This window comes from Pelodiscus sinensis, chromosome 6 (assembly GCF_049634645.1).
Source record: "Pelodiscus sinensis isolate JC-2024 chromosome 6, ASM4963464v1, whole genome shotgun sequence".
Classification (NCBI taxonomy): domain Eukaryota; kingdom Metazoa; phylum Chordata; order Testudines; family Trionychidae; genus Pelodiscus; species Pelodiscus sinensis.
In genome coordinates, this window is record NC_134716.1 from 6,189,500 (window position 1) to 6,203,058 (window position 13,559).

A 13,559-nucleotide genomic window follows, 5' to 3' on the forward strand; every position below is an offset into this window, starting at 1 on the left:
CTGCCCATAATCCCCAACCCCTCCCCCAATCCCAGCCCCCCATCTGCCCATAATCCCCAACCCCTCCCCCAATCCCAGCCCCCCATCTGCCCATAATCCCCAACCCCTCCCCAATCCCAGCCCCCCATCTGCCCATAATCCCCAACCCCTCCCCCAATCCCAGCCCCCCATCTGCCCATAATCCCCAACCCCTCCCCCAATCCCAGCCCCCCATCTGCCCATAATCCCCAACCCCTCCCCAATCCCAGCCCCCCCTCTCCCATAATCCCCTCCCCTCCCCCAATCCCAGCCCCCCATCTGCCCATAATCCCCAACCCCTCCCCAATCCCAGCCCCCCATCTGCCCATAATCCCCAACCCCTCCCCAATCCCAGCCCCCCATCTGCCCATAATCCCCAACCCCTCCCCCAATCCCAGCCCCCCATCTGCCCATAATCCCCAACCCCTCCCCAATCCCAGCCCCCCATCTGCCCATAATCCCCAACCCCTCCCCCAATCCCAGCCCCCCATCTGCCCATAATCCCCAACCCCTCCCCCAATCCCAGCCCCCCATCTGCCCATAATCCCCAACCCCTCCCCAATCCCAGCCCCCCATCTGCCCATAATCCCCAACCCCCCCTACTCTTCCCCCTCCTCATCCCCTCCCCCCCGCAACCGACCCCCCCAGCAGCCCCCACTCCCAACGCCTCCCTATCCCCCCACCCACTCCCCAAATCCCAGCCCCACAACCGAACCCCTCCCCCCCCCATTCCCACTTCCCCCTTCGCTCCTCCCCCGCCCGCGCCGAATTCCGCCCCGCACATGCGCCCCAGGCCGCCGGCCTCCCGCGCGTGCGCAGGGGGAGCGTGTCCCTGCGCCTCCCCGCTCCCTCCTGGTGTCTTGTGCAGGGGGCTGCGGAGGCGAGTCATGATGGCGGCGGCCAGGCCGTGAGGCGCGCGAGACCTGCCCCCGCCCTCCCGCGCGCCCCCGCCCCCCTCCCGCGCGCCCAGCCGAGCGAGCGGCGCCCCCCCCTCCCCCGCGCGCCGGGGCTGAGGCAGCGCGAGCGGGTCCGGGAGGCGCAGGCCGCGAGCGCGGGGCGGCCGGGCCGGGCCCCGGGGCGCGGCCTCGCCATGCAGATCACCCTGAAAACCCTGCAGCAGCAGACCTTCCGCATCGACATCGACCCCGAGCACACGGTGCGCCCGCCCGGCGGGGGGGGAGGGGTAAGGGGGTGAGGGAGGGAGGGAGGGAGGGGGCTGGGGTAAGGGGGTTGAGCATGGGGGGGTGAGGGAGGGGGCTGGGGTAAGGGGGTGAGGGAGGGGGCTGGGGTAAGGGGGTTGAGCATGGGGGGGTGAGGGAGGGGGCTGGGGTAAGGGGGGTGAGGGAGGGGGCTGGGGTAAGGGGGTTGAGCATGGGGGGGTGAGGGAGGGGGCTGGGGTAAGGGGGTGAGGGAGGGGGCTGGGGTAAGGGGGTTGAGCATGGGGGGGTGAGGGAGGGGGCTGGGGTAAGGGGGTGAGGGAGGGGGCTGGGGTAAGGGGGTTGAGCATGGGGGGGTGAGGGAGGGGGCTGGGGTAAGGGGGTGAGGGAGGGGGCTGGGGTAAGGGGGGTGAGCATGGGGGGGTGAGGGAGGGGGCTGGGGTAAGGGGGGTGAGGGAGGGGGCTGGGGTAAGGGGGTTGAGCATGGGGGGGTGAGGGAGGGGGCTGGGGTAAGGGGGTGAGGGAGGGGGCTGGGGTAAGGGGGTTGAGCATGGGGGGGTGAGGGAGGGGGCTGGGGTAAGGGGGTGAGGGAGGGGGCTGGGGTAAGGGGGTTGAGCATGGGGGGGTGAGGGAGGGGGCTGGGGTAAGGGGGTGAGGGAGGGGGCTGGGGTAAGGGGGTTGGGCGTGGGGGAGTGAGGGAGGGGGTTGAGCATGGAGGGTGAGGGAGGGGGCTGGGGTAAGGGGGTTGAGCATGGGGGGGTGAGGGAGGGGGCTGGGGTAAGGGAGTGAGGGAGGGGGCTGGGGTAAGGGGGTTGAGCATGGGGGGGTGAGGGAGGGGGCTGGGGTAAGGGGGTGAGGGAGGGGGCTGGGGTAAGGGGGTTGAGCATGGGGGGGTGAGGGAGGGGGCTGGGGTAAGGGGGTGGGGCGTGGGGGAGTGAGGGAGGGGGTTGAGCATGGAGGGTGAGGGAGGGGGCTGGGGTAAGAGGGGGTTAGGTTGAGGAAGGGGTTGGGTAAGAGGGGATTAGGGTGAGGGAGGGGGTTGAGCATGGGGGGGTGAGGGAGGGGGCTGGGGTAAGAGGGGTTTAGGGTGAAGAAGGGGTTGGGGTAAGGGGGTTGGGCATGGGGGGTGAGGGAGCGGGCTGGGGTAAGAGGGGTTTAGGGTGAAGAAGGGGTTGGGGTAAGGGGGGTGAGGGAGGAGGTTGGGGTAAGGGGGTTGGGCATGGGGGAGTGAGGGAGGGGGTTGGGCGTGGGGAAGTGAGGGAGGGGGTTGAGCATGGAGGGTGAGGGAGGGGGCTGGGGTAAGAGGGGGTTAGGTTGAGGAAGGGGTTGGGTAAGAGGGGATTAGGGTGAGGGAGGGGGTTGAGCATGGGGGGGTGAGGGAGGGGGCTGGGGTAAGAGGGGTTGGGTAAGAGGGGATTAGGGTGAGGGAGGGGGTTGGGGTAAGGGGGTTGAGCATGGGGGGTGAGGGAGGGGGCTGGGGTAAGAGGGGGTTAGGGTGAAGAAGGGGTTGGGGTAAGGGGGTTGGGCATGGGGGGTGAGGGAGGAGGTTGGGTTAAGAGGGGTTAGGGTAAGGAAGGCGTTGGGGTAAGGGGGCTGGGCATGGGGGGGTGAGGAAGGGGGTTGGGTATGAGGGGAAGGGGGGGAGGTTAGCTGCAGCCCCAGCTTGTGTGTGGTGGTGACGACCCTTTCTGCAGGGCTTGGGTATCTGTGGGTGGCATTGGGGTGACTAGAGCACTTCTGCTGGGTGAGGCTGCCTGCGTTGGGAGGCTCAGGAAGGGGCCTGTGTATGTCTGTGGGGTTGGTGAATGCGTGGAGACTATTGGCTGCTCAGGGGTGCAGGTTATTGTGTCTACTTCTCTTCTGTGAAGGGAGTATTTTGGGAGTGGTTACTGGTTCTGCTGGGTGTGAATGGAGATACACAAGCTTCTGCTACAGGAGGCGGGGTGTGTGTTGGGGTGTGTCTGATTTTACTAGCCTTTTTGACATTAGTTGTAGTGACTGCTCTTTAGTGGGGGTGTGTAAGTGGGGTAAATCTACTGACTACTCTAGTGAGTGCTTCTCTGCAAGATGCTGGGGGACAGATGTTATTGCAAAGTCCAGTTCATATGGGAATAGTGTGTGTGACTAAGAGGAAGATTAGGTACTTAGTGCACTTCCAAAATTGGAGGGGGACTAGGTGCCCTTTCAAAGAGGAGTGTGGATGCAGCCTTTTGGAGCTAGTTTCCCCGTGTTATACCAATCCTGATGCCATCTAACACCCCATTTGGATTGTAGTGGATCTTTTCCAATCCTTGCCCATTAGGACTGAGCAATGAAACCATGACTCTGCCTTACTATTTCCCTAGGCCTGATTGTTTAAACACCCTCCCCCCCAAAGTAAAAGAAAAAATGGAGTGTTGTGAAGGGTGGCTGCAGCCAGCTCACAAGGGTGATTGGGTCTAGACAAGTTGGCTGAGGGAGAATGTCTAATTTAAATGTACACAGTAGAGTCCTTCATAAGCTTAAAACACTAGCCTTTATAATTAATCCCTACACGGAGAGCTGCCTTCTCTTTTTATTCCCTTTCTCCCCTGCTCATCATATTGAGTGATTTGGAGCAACTCTGAGGTCCTAGGAAACCTCTGCAAGGAGCAGATTAGGGGAGTAGGTTTGCCAGCTAGACAAGCTGTGTGTGCATTTGAGATTATAGAAGTACAGTATTGGCTAGGTGTTGGAGGATGGGGAAGAAGAATGGTTTCTTCAGTTGCTAAATATTGGATCACTGTAGAGATGTAACTGAGCAAAGAACTTCCTCTAGTAAATTAGGGGTTTTGCATACATACAATGATGGAGTAAATTATGGCTGACTATGCAAATATTTTTGGGCATATTGTGTCTCATGAAACTATGATGTTGGTAACTGCAGCAATAAGATTGGCATATTAAACTAGCAAATTCAGGAAAAAATTGTGGGAAAAAGTATGCTAAACATTAAAACAGCTTGATGATACAGTTGTAATGCCAACTTTATAAAAAGCATGCTCATGAGACCTATGTTAAAAACTAAAATCAGTTTAAATTACCAAATCCTTTAAAACAATCTGTTAATTTAGTTTTCAAAGCAGTTTTATTGGTTGCATATTAACTATAAAGGACCCTTTTCAAAATTAGACCGAAAGGAAAGTGTACTAGGGCCTAAACCAAATGTTAGACTTACGTTTTGTTGAATCAAAATGTGTTAACTCCTGGGAGTTTATGAAACATTACATGTAGTCAATTCAGTATTTCCAAGTGCTCAACGCTAAAGGTAAGTTTCATTATTTGGCGCACTGCCCTATACTGAGACATGGCCAAAAGTATCTAAGATAGGCCCAGGAAACTTGTGCTTTAAATCTCCTACTATTCTAGAAATTTCTGGTCACTTTTTAAACTTTCTTTTGTAAGTCAAGCTTAAAAGAACAAGCAAACAAAAACTGATGTTGAGTGCAAAATAAGAAACATTACATATTGTCACTAGAAGTAGGCAACCATCAAAAGTAAGGAAAATATTTAAGTATACTTTCTACTGAGGATCTAGAACAACATACTTCATTTTTGTTTTGTATTAAAACAACCACAAAAATTATGTAACAATTTCAGCATTTTGCAGGAACTACTGACAATATTATCCATGTCAAAGCAAAGGTTCTCATAACCAAGTGATTTAATGTTGTTTCTATGGTCTCGAGTTAGATATTGGTGTGTTTTTGTTCTTTAAGACTTCGCGTGGTCTCAACTTGCACTTTCGAATTACTAGACTTGAAGCAGGGAACTGTCTTGTATCCATGGAAGTACACTTATGAATTTATCAGATAGAAACTGGAAAACATCTAATCAGCTACAATACTTGAGTTAAGAAAGTTCTGGGTGGAGAAGTTCTGTATTGTCTGAGTTGGGGGAAAATACTTGCCACACTTTATACTGGCCTCTGAATTTTGGGCAGTACATTTTTGGAACAAATGTGCAGAGATCATATTTACACCTCTTTATGGAAAATTGTTTTGCCAGTTGGAGCAATCTTAGTGTTTTAAGGTTTGCTGCCTGAATACTTATAATGCATTCTGGCTGGTTCAGGACAGACAAAATCATTTGTTTATGTAGTAGTGCTCCTGTTTACTGCCAATATTTGATTGCAATGGTGAATGCATTCTTGAGGACTACCTGAAACTTTTGCAGTACTGTCTAGTAAAGGAGCTCTTACTTGTGGCTGAAAGACAGTCATGACAATCCAAAGTTGTAGACTTGGAAAGGTTTTATGTTGTTGGGAATAGGGATGTCAGTGAGTAGTCGACTAGATGATTAACCGATAAACTGGGGATTATCGGTTAATCTTCCCAACTACATGTATTCCCCTCCCAAAAAGGCCGTTCTCCTCCTCCCCCCCCCCCCCAGCACCAGCTCAGGGGTGTTGCCTGCCTCCCTCCCTATGCTGTTACCTCTATCAGAAGCAGCAGCTTTTGGAGAGATGGGGGGGAGGAAACAGGGGAGGCTGCTCTGCATCCTGTGGAGCAGCCTCTCTCCGCAGCGAGCCTCAGCTTGCCGCAGGTAGAGGCTGCTTAATGGCAGCAGCCCCTGTCCACAGGGATCCCAGCTTGCTGCACACAGAGGCTATTCCATATCCTGCTGAATAGCCTCTGTGGGACACTTGGACCCCCCCATAGACACGGTGCTACTCCCAACTTGCACTGCAGCGTGAGGAGCTGATAGAGGCAGCAGCGCAGAGTGGCAGGGGGCTCCCTGGGACTGGACCTGAAGTGTACTGACTGCCACCCCTGCGGACTATTGAATAGTTGTGTAACTGCAAAGATTTTGTGCGGGTACACGACTATTTGGTTACCTGATATCTAATGTCCCTAGTTGGGAATGCCAGGATCGGGGGTGGGGAACCTTTTTTGGCTAGGGGGCCGCTAACCTGCAGAAAAATGGAACAGAGGCTACACAAGTGAGAAGCCCCCCCGCCCCAAGCCGCGAAGTGCACGCACACAAAACCCCTTGATGAGAGATTCTTTTTTGTTTAGTACTTCAGTGTGATGACCGAGTTTGCTTTTCTTTGCTGGGGTTCTGGGGCTTGCTCGGCCGCAGCTTCCCCTTCCCTTTACCCAGCATCCCGCACTGGAAAGGGTCTCTGGGGTTTGCCCAGCTGTGGCCATCTCATCCTCCCTTTTCCCAGCATCCATGCTAGGAAGAGATTTGGGGGCTGCCTCAGCTGGGGCCTCCCCTTCCCTCCCACTCGTTCAGGTGGCTCTCCTTCCCTCCTGCCCACCACCTTACCTGATTTTAGGAAGTGTTGCTGGCAGCATCTGGGTGGGGCTGGATACTGCAGGAAGCAGCTGCCTGGCGTGGCTCTTTGCTGCAAGCACTCCAGGCAGGAGAGGGCCTCCTGCTGTTTCCCTGTGCCACCTGGGCACCTGGAGTGACTCTGTGCAGCAAGCACTCGGCAGGGAAGGGGATTCTGTTGTTTCCCTGCTGCTGCCCGGTGCAGCTGTTGGTGGTGAGCGCTGAAGCAAGGAAGGGACTCTGGCACTTGCTGTGCTGCTGCCTGTCTGCCAGGTGTGGCTGCCCCCTCTGGCCACCTCACTAGCACATGCTTTCACCTTCATGCAGGACAAGAAGCTGTAAGTGTTTGTCTGGTGCTGCAGGTGAAGTTGGGGTGAGGTCAGCTTTGTGCCTCCTCTGAACCCCCAGTGGGCTGTCTTGAATTGTCTTTGGCTCCCGAGCCATAGATTCCCTACTCCTGGCCTAGACCAAGGTGTAGTGGATGTAGCCCAGGAATAGCATGTTTCTAAATATACAGCAGTGTTGGGCAAAATGTTCTTAAGCTTCCCTAATGTGTTGAATACCAGCCTCAATAATTAACCTTGTTATGTTTAACTTACGTTTTACTTTGCCGTTGAATTAAATCTCTCATTCCAAGCTGAGAGAGATGCCAAAAATGTCATTTTTCTTACAAGAGGATCTAGTTAACATTGCCTGTGTTCTTCTGTGCAAGCACTCTTCAGGGAATGCCTCTGTTTTGAGAAAAGCCTTTTTAAAAAAAGTTGCAGAAGCTATTTTAAAAAACAATGTGCGCACAAAATTTAATTTTAGCAATAGAATGTAAATATAACTAGTATGTGTACACATCAAAAACCCCTCTTCAATAACATATCTGAGGTGATAACATGCAACTTTAGCCTCTCAAATTTTAGCATTACGACATCTGCTTGAGAAGTGGGTTCTAACAAAGAAGGAATCCGGGACAAGAAGCAGGTTCCACTGAAGTTATAATGGGAGGAGGAAGGGAAAAACAGCAGGATAGTGTTTGTTGCGTGCAGGTCTTCATTGAGTCAACATCTATAGTGCTCTCTCTTTTGGAGAGTGGTAGGAAGAATCATTCTACTCGAGCAGGGAAGGTAAGGGATACTTTGAGGGATAGGGGAGTAAGGCAGCAGTTTTACAGTGAAACATGGGTAAAAATGTCAGAGCAGCACAGACTAGGTAAAATCTGACAAATCAGATGTTGTATCTGATGATCATCAGTATATATTATGGGGGGGAACTTAACTCGGGCTCTGTTCTGAGGACACTTGGTAAGGTAAAATCTGTGAATCAGATAATACTAATTCATATAATCTTTTGGGTGGTTGAAACTTTACAAGTAGATTTATATACAAGTTTGAGACAGATTGCCTCCATCTGCTTCAAATCTATTCAGTATTTCAGAAGCTTTTTTGAAGACCGTTTAAGAACAGTTAATGAAGTGTGAAGACCACAGCTCTTAAAAGCACACTCCTACCCTAACTGAAGTCAGTGGCAGTTTTGCCATTGGAATGGACAGGAGTGGCTTTAAGTCCTACAGTCTTGATTTTTGAGGCAGGTAGAATTTTGCTAACTTTATTCTTGAATAAGTGAGCAGGTCTACAATACAAGTACTACAGTGACACAGATGCAGGAGCATCACCGTCATGCAGGGATGTGAACGTTAGCTGATAAGCATCACCCTTAACGGTGATGCTTACTTGCAGGGCTTGACAAAGCATTGAATCTACTCGCCCGTGGCAAGTAGATTTCAGCCGGGCGCCCCGTTTGTTTCTGGCACACGCATGTGCAATACGGGTCTTGCACATGCGCAGTGCGGGGCTGGCGAGTGGCTTTCGCCGCCATTCATCAGTCCCTGCTTACTTGGATACTGGATAACCCGCTTCCAGTACCGGGCGGGATCCTGCTAAGTTGGTTAACCGTTAGGCTAACCTAACATTTAACCGATTAAATGGGATTTTACGTCCCTACTAGACTCTTGGGGTACGTCTACACAACAGGGCTAAACGTGAAATAAGCTATGCAGCTTGAGCTATGCTAACTGCGTAGCTTAAGTCAAAATAAGCAGTTAAGTCTACACAGCAGTTATTTCAAAACAGAGCAGTCTTCCCCCCAACTTCCCTTACTCCTCATACATTGAGGGTTACAGGAGTCGGAGTAAGAAGCCCTTTATTTTGAAATAATGGGCTTGCTGTGTAGACATGCACTACTGCTGTGTGGACAGAGCCTTAATGACAGCAGGAGTTAGCTAGGTTGATTTAAATTTTAGGTCAAGCCTAAGGTTTGGAAGTGTCCCTGTTCTTCCATTCATCTATGTTAACTTGTCACTAGCTCTTTTCTGAATATTGTCACCACCTTGCAGTGCTATAGGCTGGGTCTATGCTGGGGCGAAAGTTGACCTAAGATATGCAACTGAAGCTACCTGAATAGCATAGCTGGAGTTGGCGAACTTTAGGTCAAATTTCCATGGTATCCCCACTATAGGAGATTTATGGGAGAAACTCTCTCGTTGACTTCCCTTACTCCTCTCATCTGGATTTCAAGAGTGGGTAGAAGGAAAAGCAGCTGGTGTGTACGGGCAGGAAGAAAAAGCAAAAGATCAGCCTCCTTCAAACACATTAAACTGTCAGGCCTAAAAGTGGGCACAAAAATTAAAATGCTGGATTCTCTATAATGTAGAGTTGCCATCTCTTCTTTCTTAGACTTGTATCACCTGCTTCGCAAGCCAAACCTTTTCTCACAACTTTCTAGTAGCAAGAAAGATCCCTTTGTTTAGGTATAGATATGGATCTAAAAATTGAACTTCTGTGAGGAACAGTCGAAAGGCATTCTTCTTTCTGAACACCTGTTTTTGTCCTTTCTGGCCATCTCTATCCCACAGATGTGGTTCATTCACAAATGACTTTTTTAGCGTGTTATCAGAAACACAAGAATCATCTACCTGCAATGGGACTAATGTTTTTCCTCCAAAGCACCAGTCTCTTTCTAGGCAAGAAGGTGTGCTTACATGTCCTTCATCTCTGATGTCTTTTATCACTTTTCAGTGGCATGTGGCCACTGAAAAGTCATGTGGCATCCCTTTTCCCTTCTAAGGGATGGTTGCATTGTTCCTGTAACTGCTACTGCATGAATCCCCAGTATTTCAGATATAACAAACAATTTTGTAGGTCCACATTGTGATGTATCTATATAATATTAGTTAGTTCAAACTGGCATTTCATGCCAGTGGAAATGGTATGAACCCACAATCCCAGGCTCTGCTGGGATTCTCTTAATGAAGATTTATGGAATACAATATATTTATATTAAATGCCACAAAACGCTGAGAAGGATTAGAAAACCAAAGACACCTGGATTATATCCTTCCCTAGCCTGAGAACTCACTGTGGTTGTAAGACTGGAAGCAAATAGAATTTCCAAAGCAAGATCTCTCTCCCGCCTCCCCCCCCCCCCCCAAAAAAAAAAAAAAAGTTTGCCCACACATCTTCATTTGGAGGAAACCATGATAAATTATAAAGCAAAAAATTATACTAAATGTTGATTCTAAGAGCACAGAATTTTGAAGCTACTATTTTTGCAATCGTTCATTGATCATCAAGATAGGGATGTAAAATCTGGTGTAATTGGTTAACTGGCTGCAAGTGAAGTTTAACCTGTTAACGGTGACAGGAGGCATGCTATGGCTGGGCTCCGCAGGCAGGTTGCTTCTCCAGTCTGCCCTAACAGCCTTTGTCCACAGTTGGCTCTGTGGGGCTGGAACAGCCCCCTTCCGATGGTAAACAGGGAGCTGCTCCAGCCCCCACTGGTTAACCTTTCACATCCCTACACATAACTCTTCTCTAACCTTATGTGCTTACACCTCTATTAATTTTTGTATTCCTACTTTAATTGTAGTAATAGAACTTTAAAAAAAATCCAAAATGGATAGTTTATTTTGTGTTGTATTCCTTTCAGTGATCACACCTTTCTTTGGATGAAGTTCAGAGCACCAGCAGTCAACTATCAAGCTTACTTTTCTATACACTTATGTGGGCTGTGTGTTAACAAATACAATAATATTCAATGAATATTTGTTTGCAGAAAAGTCCAGGTAATTGTAGAATATGATTATGGTTTCCATTGCTGTAGTAATTCATGAGGATTTTAAACAGTTGCTACTTAAAGTTAGATATTTATGAATCCGCAGGTCTAAGTAATTTGCATCCCAGAGTTTAGAAAAGCTGGCAGAAGAGTTTGATGAACCCTTAGCAAAAATTAAGAATAAGGTGGAAATCTTGGGAATGTAGATCAGTGCTTTGGAAAATTTACTATAACTTCTTATGATAGGTCCAAACTATCTACCCATATGCACGCAAGGTCTAGCAATTATAAATCCAATTGGATTTCTCCTTTTTCTTCTGTCTTGCTGTGCCATTCCTCCCAAAACTTCCAAGTATTGGGAAGGCAAATAAAAATTCCTGGCAAAATTCTGTCTTGTGTGTCACCTATCACAGATGTCTGAGATACCAAGTCTGTCCCTGCTTTTCTACTGGAAGAAGAAATCTTACACTTGTCTTAGTCTTGACTGCTGGGCTGATAAACCTCTCTTTTTGGAGGGGCCATTTCTCTTTTTAACAGCTCCACTGCTTGTCCTTACTGCTCAGAGCTTTTTCGAGACAGCAGCAGAGTGATGTTGATGTGACTCTTGCTTGTGCGTCTTCATTCCTGTACATAGGGTTTTTCAAAATGAGAATAGAAACTTAAATGTTAGTCTTTCCTTGGTGCTGCTTGAGAAATCTTGGGACAACAGTATTACTGGAGCTGCCTCTCTGCAAACTGGGGGAAGAACTGTGTAAATTTGGTACACGTACAAAAGTATAGCTCCACAGAGAAAAGCCTATAAGCGTTTAAAAAGTGCTTTAATTCTGAAGAAAAGGAGTTTATTTAATCCCCTCCCCTCTTTGCTGCCATATGCTTAGGGCCCTACCAAATTCACGGGTGTGAAAACTGTATCATGTACTTTGAAATCTGGTCATTCCCCTGATACCTGGTCCCTTGTGTGTTTTTTCTTGTACTTTACGGATTTAACGGGGGAATAACAGAATTTACTTGATCTAGCAGCACTAATATGGGCTGACTTTCAACAGTCAGTATATGGTATCATCGTGCTTGAGAACCAAAAAGTGAGCACTAGTTTGTATTCAAAGGTGAATATGAAAAAAGTGTAAAATGTTTTGGTTTAAATATTTTGTGAACAACCTACCGAACTTATAAGATGGTTGAAAACTTTATATGCTTTGATGAATCCGCTATTCATGTACTTAACAATCCATTTGAACTTAAAGCTGCTGCTGCATTTGTCAACTTGGTGGGTACGTGACCAGTATTCATCACTAAATTTAGCCTGTTGGTTGGATCCTTAGCTTGCCTGAACCAGGTATTAATGGGGCATGTGATGCAAATGCTCATCCATCCACTCCCCCTGCTGTAGTAACTGGATCAGAAGGTGGTAGAAAAAACTAACCAAATGCTCAAGCAAATGGAATTAAATAAAACCAACATCCCTTTGGTTATTACAAAGGTTAAATATTTAAAAGTGGTGATTACTTCAGTGCAGTCTATGAGCTCCACTTAAGAGTTAGTCAGACAGGCCATTAATGTGATGCTTGTCCACAGTGGGTATCTTGCAGTGGTTTAATTGCAGTAGGTAGCAACTCAGTGTAATCGGTCTCTTTTTGAATATACATGGTTTCCTGGGATTCTCGTTGAACTCCATAGTAGAAGTAGAAAATGCACTTTTAAAATCAGTAGTTGACTTATTTACCAAGGATCCATCCTGGAAAGCTCCTGATACTGAATGAGTGCTAATTGTGACAAGGAACATGACCGTTCCCACCAGATTAAACCTTTTGCTTTTAATATGTCAAAGTGATGTTACAAGAAACAAGGGGCCAGTATTTATTTGAGACCTGTGAACAATTTGATGTCACTTTATTTCTGCACAGTCATTACCAAAACTGTGAGACTGGTGACAGTTCAGTTTAAATCAGAGGGTTGGTTAGTGAGAAGCTTATTTTAAGCTTCTAAAGTGGTGTTCTAAGTAGGGGAGAGCAAAAAAATCTATTCAAGCAGTTGTTGCAGACATAGTCTGCAGAGCCATTTGTTACTCTGTATTGTCCCTCACCAGTTGAAAAAAGAAATCCCTGCAGGTGAAAGGTTTCAGCTGAAAGGTGACTTAAAGTTTGGGGGTGGGGCGGAAGAACTGTTCATGGACTCCCAAATTTGTGTTTCACAGCTTGATTATTACTGCACTTTACTGAAACCTGACTAGCTAACTGAACTTTGAAATTTGGTTTGTAAATACTGCTCATTTGGCATGTACCCAACTACTTTACACATTTTTTTTAAATAAGCTTGCTTTGTAGGTAGGCATCTAAGATTTTATTGGATCCTAATGATACAGTGCTTCCCCCTAAAAAATCAGTGTCTATTTTCTCTGCCTAGACTGACACTTCTGTCACTACTATTTTTAGGCATCTACTGGGTGTAGCGTTTGTACGCTGATGCCTGTAAATCCTTCACATCCTCCACATGAGGGAATTGTGAATCGTGTGGATTTTAGGGTGTTCAAAATCTATGCTTGATTGGTCTGTATGGTATAGGCTTTTGTTTGAAAAGAATGAGTTCCCAGCTGTCAAATACCAAGAGAGCCATCACAAGCAAAAAATACCTGCCCACTAGCTTTGTATTCAGCCAAACAATATATAGAAAAGAACTTGGCTTTATCACCTTCATTAAACTTTCTGTTATGGGTACAGCCCAATGGGACTATTTAAATGCCAAACTGAGTTAAGCATCAGCAATTTCTCTTATGAAGTTTAGTTTTATTTGTAATGCCATGTTTAAGGTTTTAGAGAGAAAGCTACAATGCAAAAGGTGAAGTGGTAATGTGATAATTTTGTATTATAAATTGAATTTTAAAGAAAAACAAGAATAAAAAGGACATGCTTACTGAGAGTTATTGTAGGGTTGCTTTAGGAGCCTTAACTCTTGCATTTTCTGACTTTCAAGTTTGCAATAAGAGCATTT

The 13,559-nt window shown here is 47.8% G+C and overlaps 1 protein-coding gene across 1 annotated transcript in view; it reads left to right on the forward strand.

The window, feature by feature from the left end:
* The first annotated feature begins 894 nt into the window (after positions 1-894).
* The window catches only part of RAD23B (RAD23 nucleotide excision repair protein B), a 40,841-nt gene continuing 28,176 nt past the window's right edge, over positions 895-13,559 (forward strand). The window contains exon 1 of the mRNA XM_075931374.1: positions 895-1,174. Within this exon, the coding sequence (XP_075787489.1) occupies positions 1,109-1,174 (66 nt within the window). The 5' untranslated portion in view covers positions 895-1,108. The remainder of the gene's footprint in view (positions 1,175-13,559) is intronic.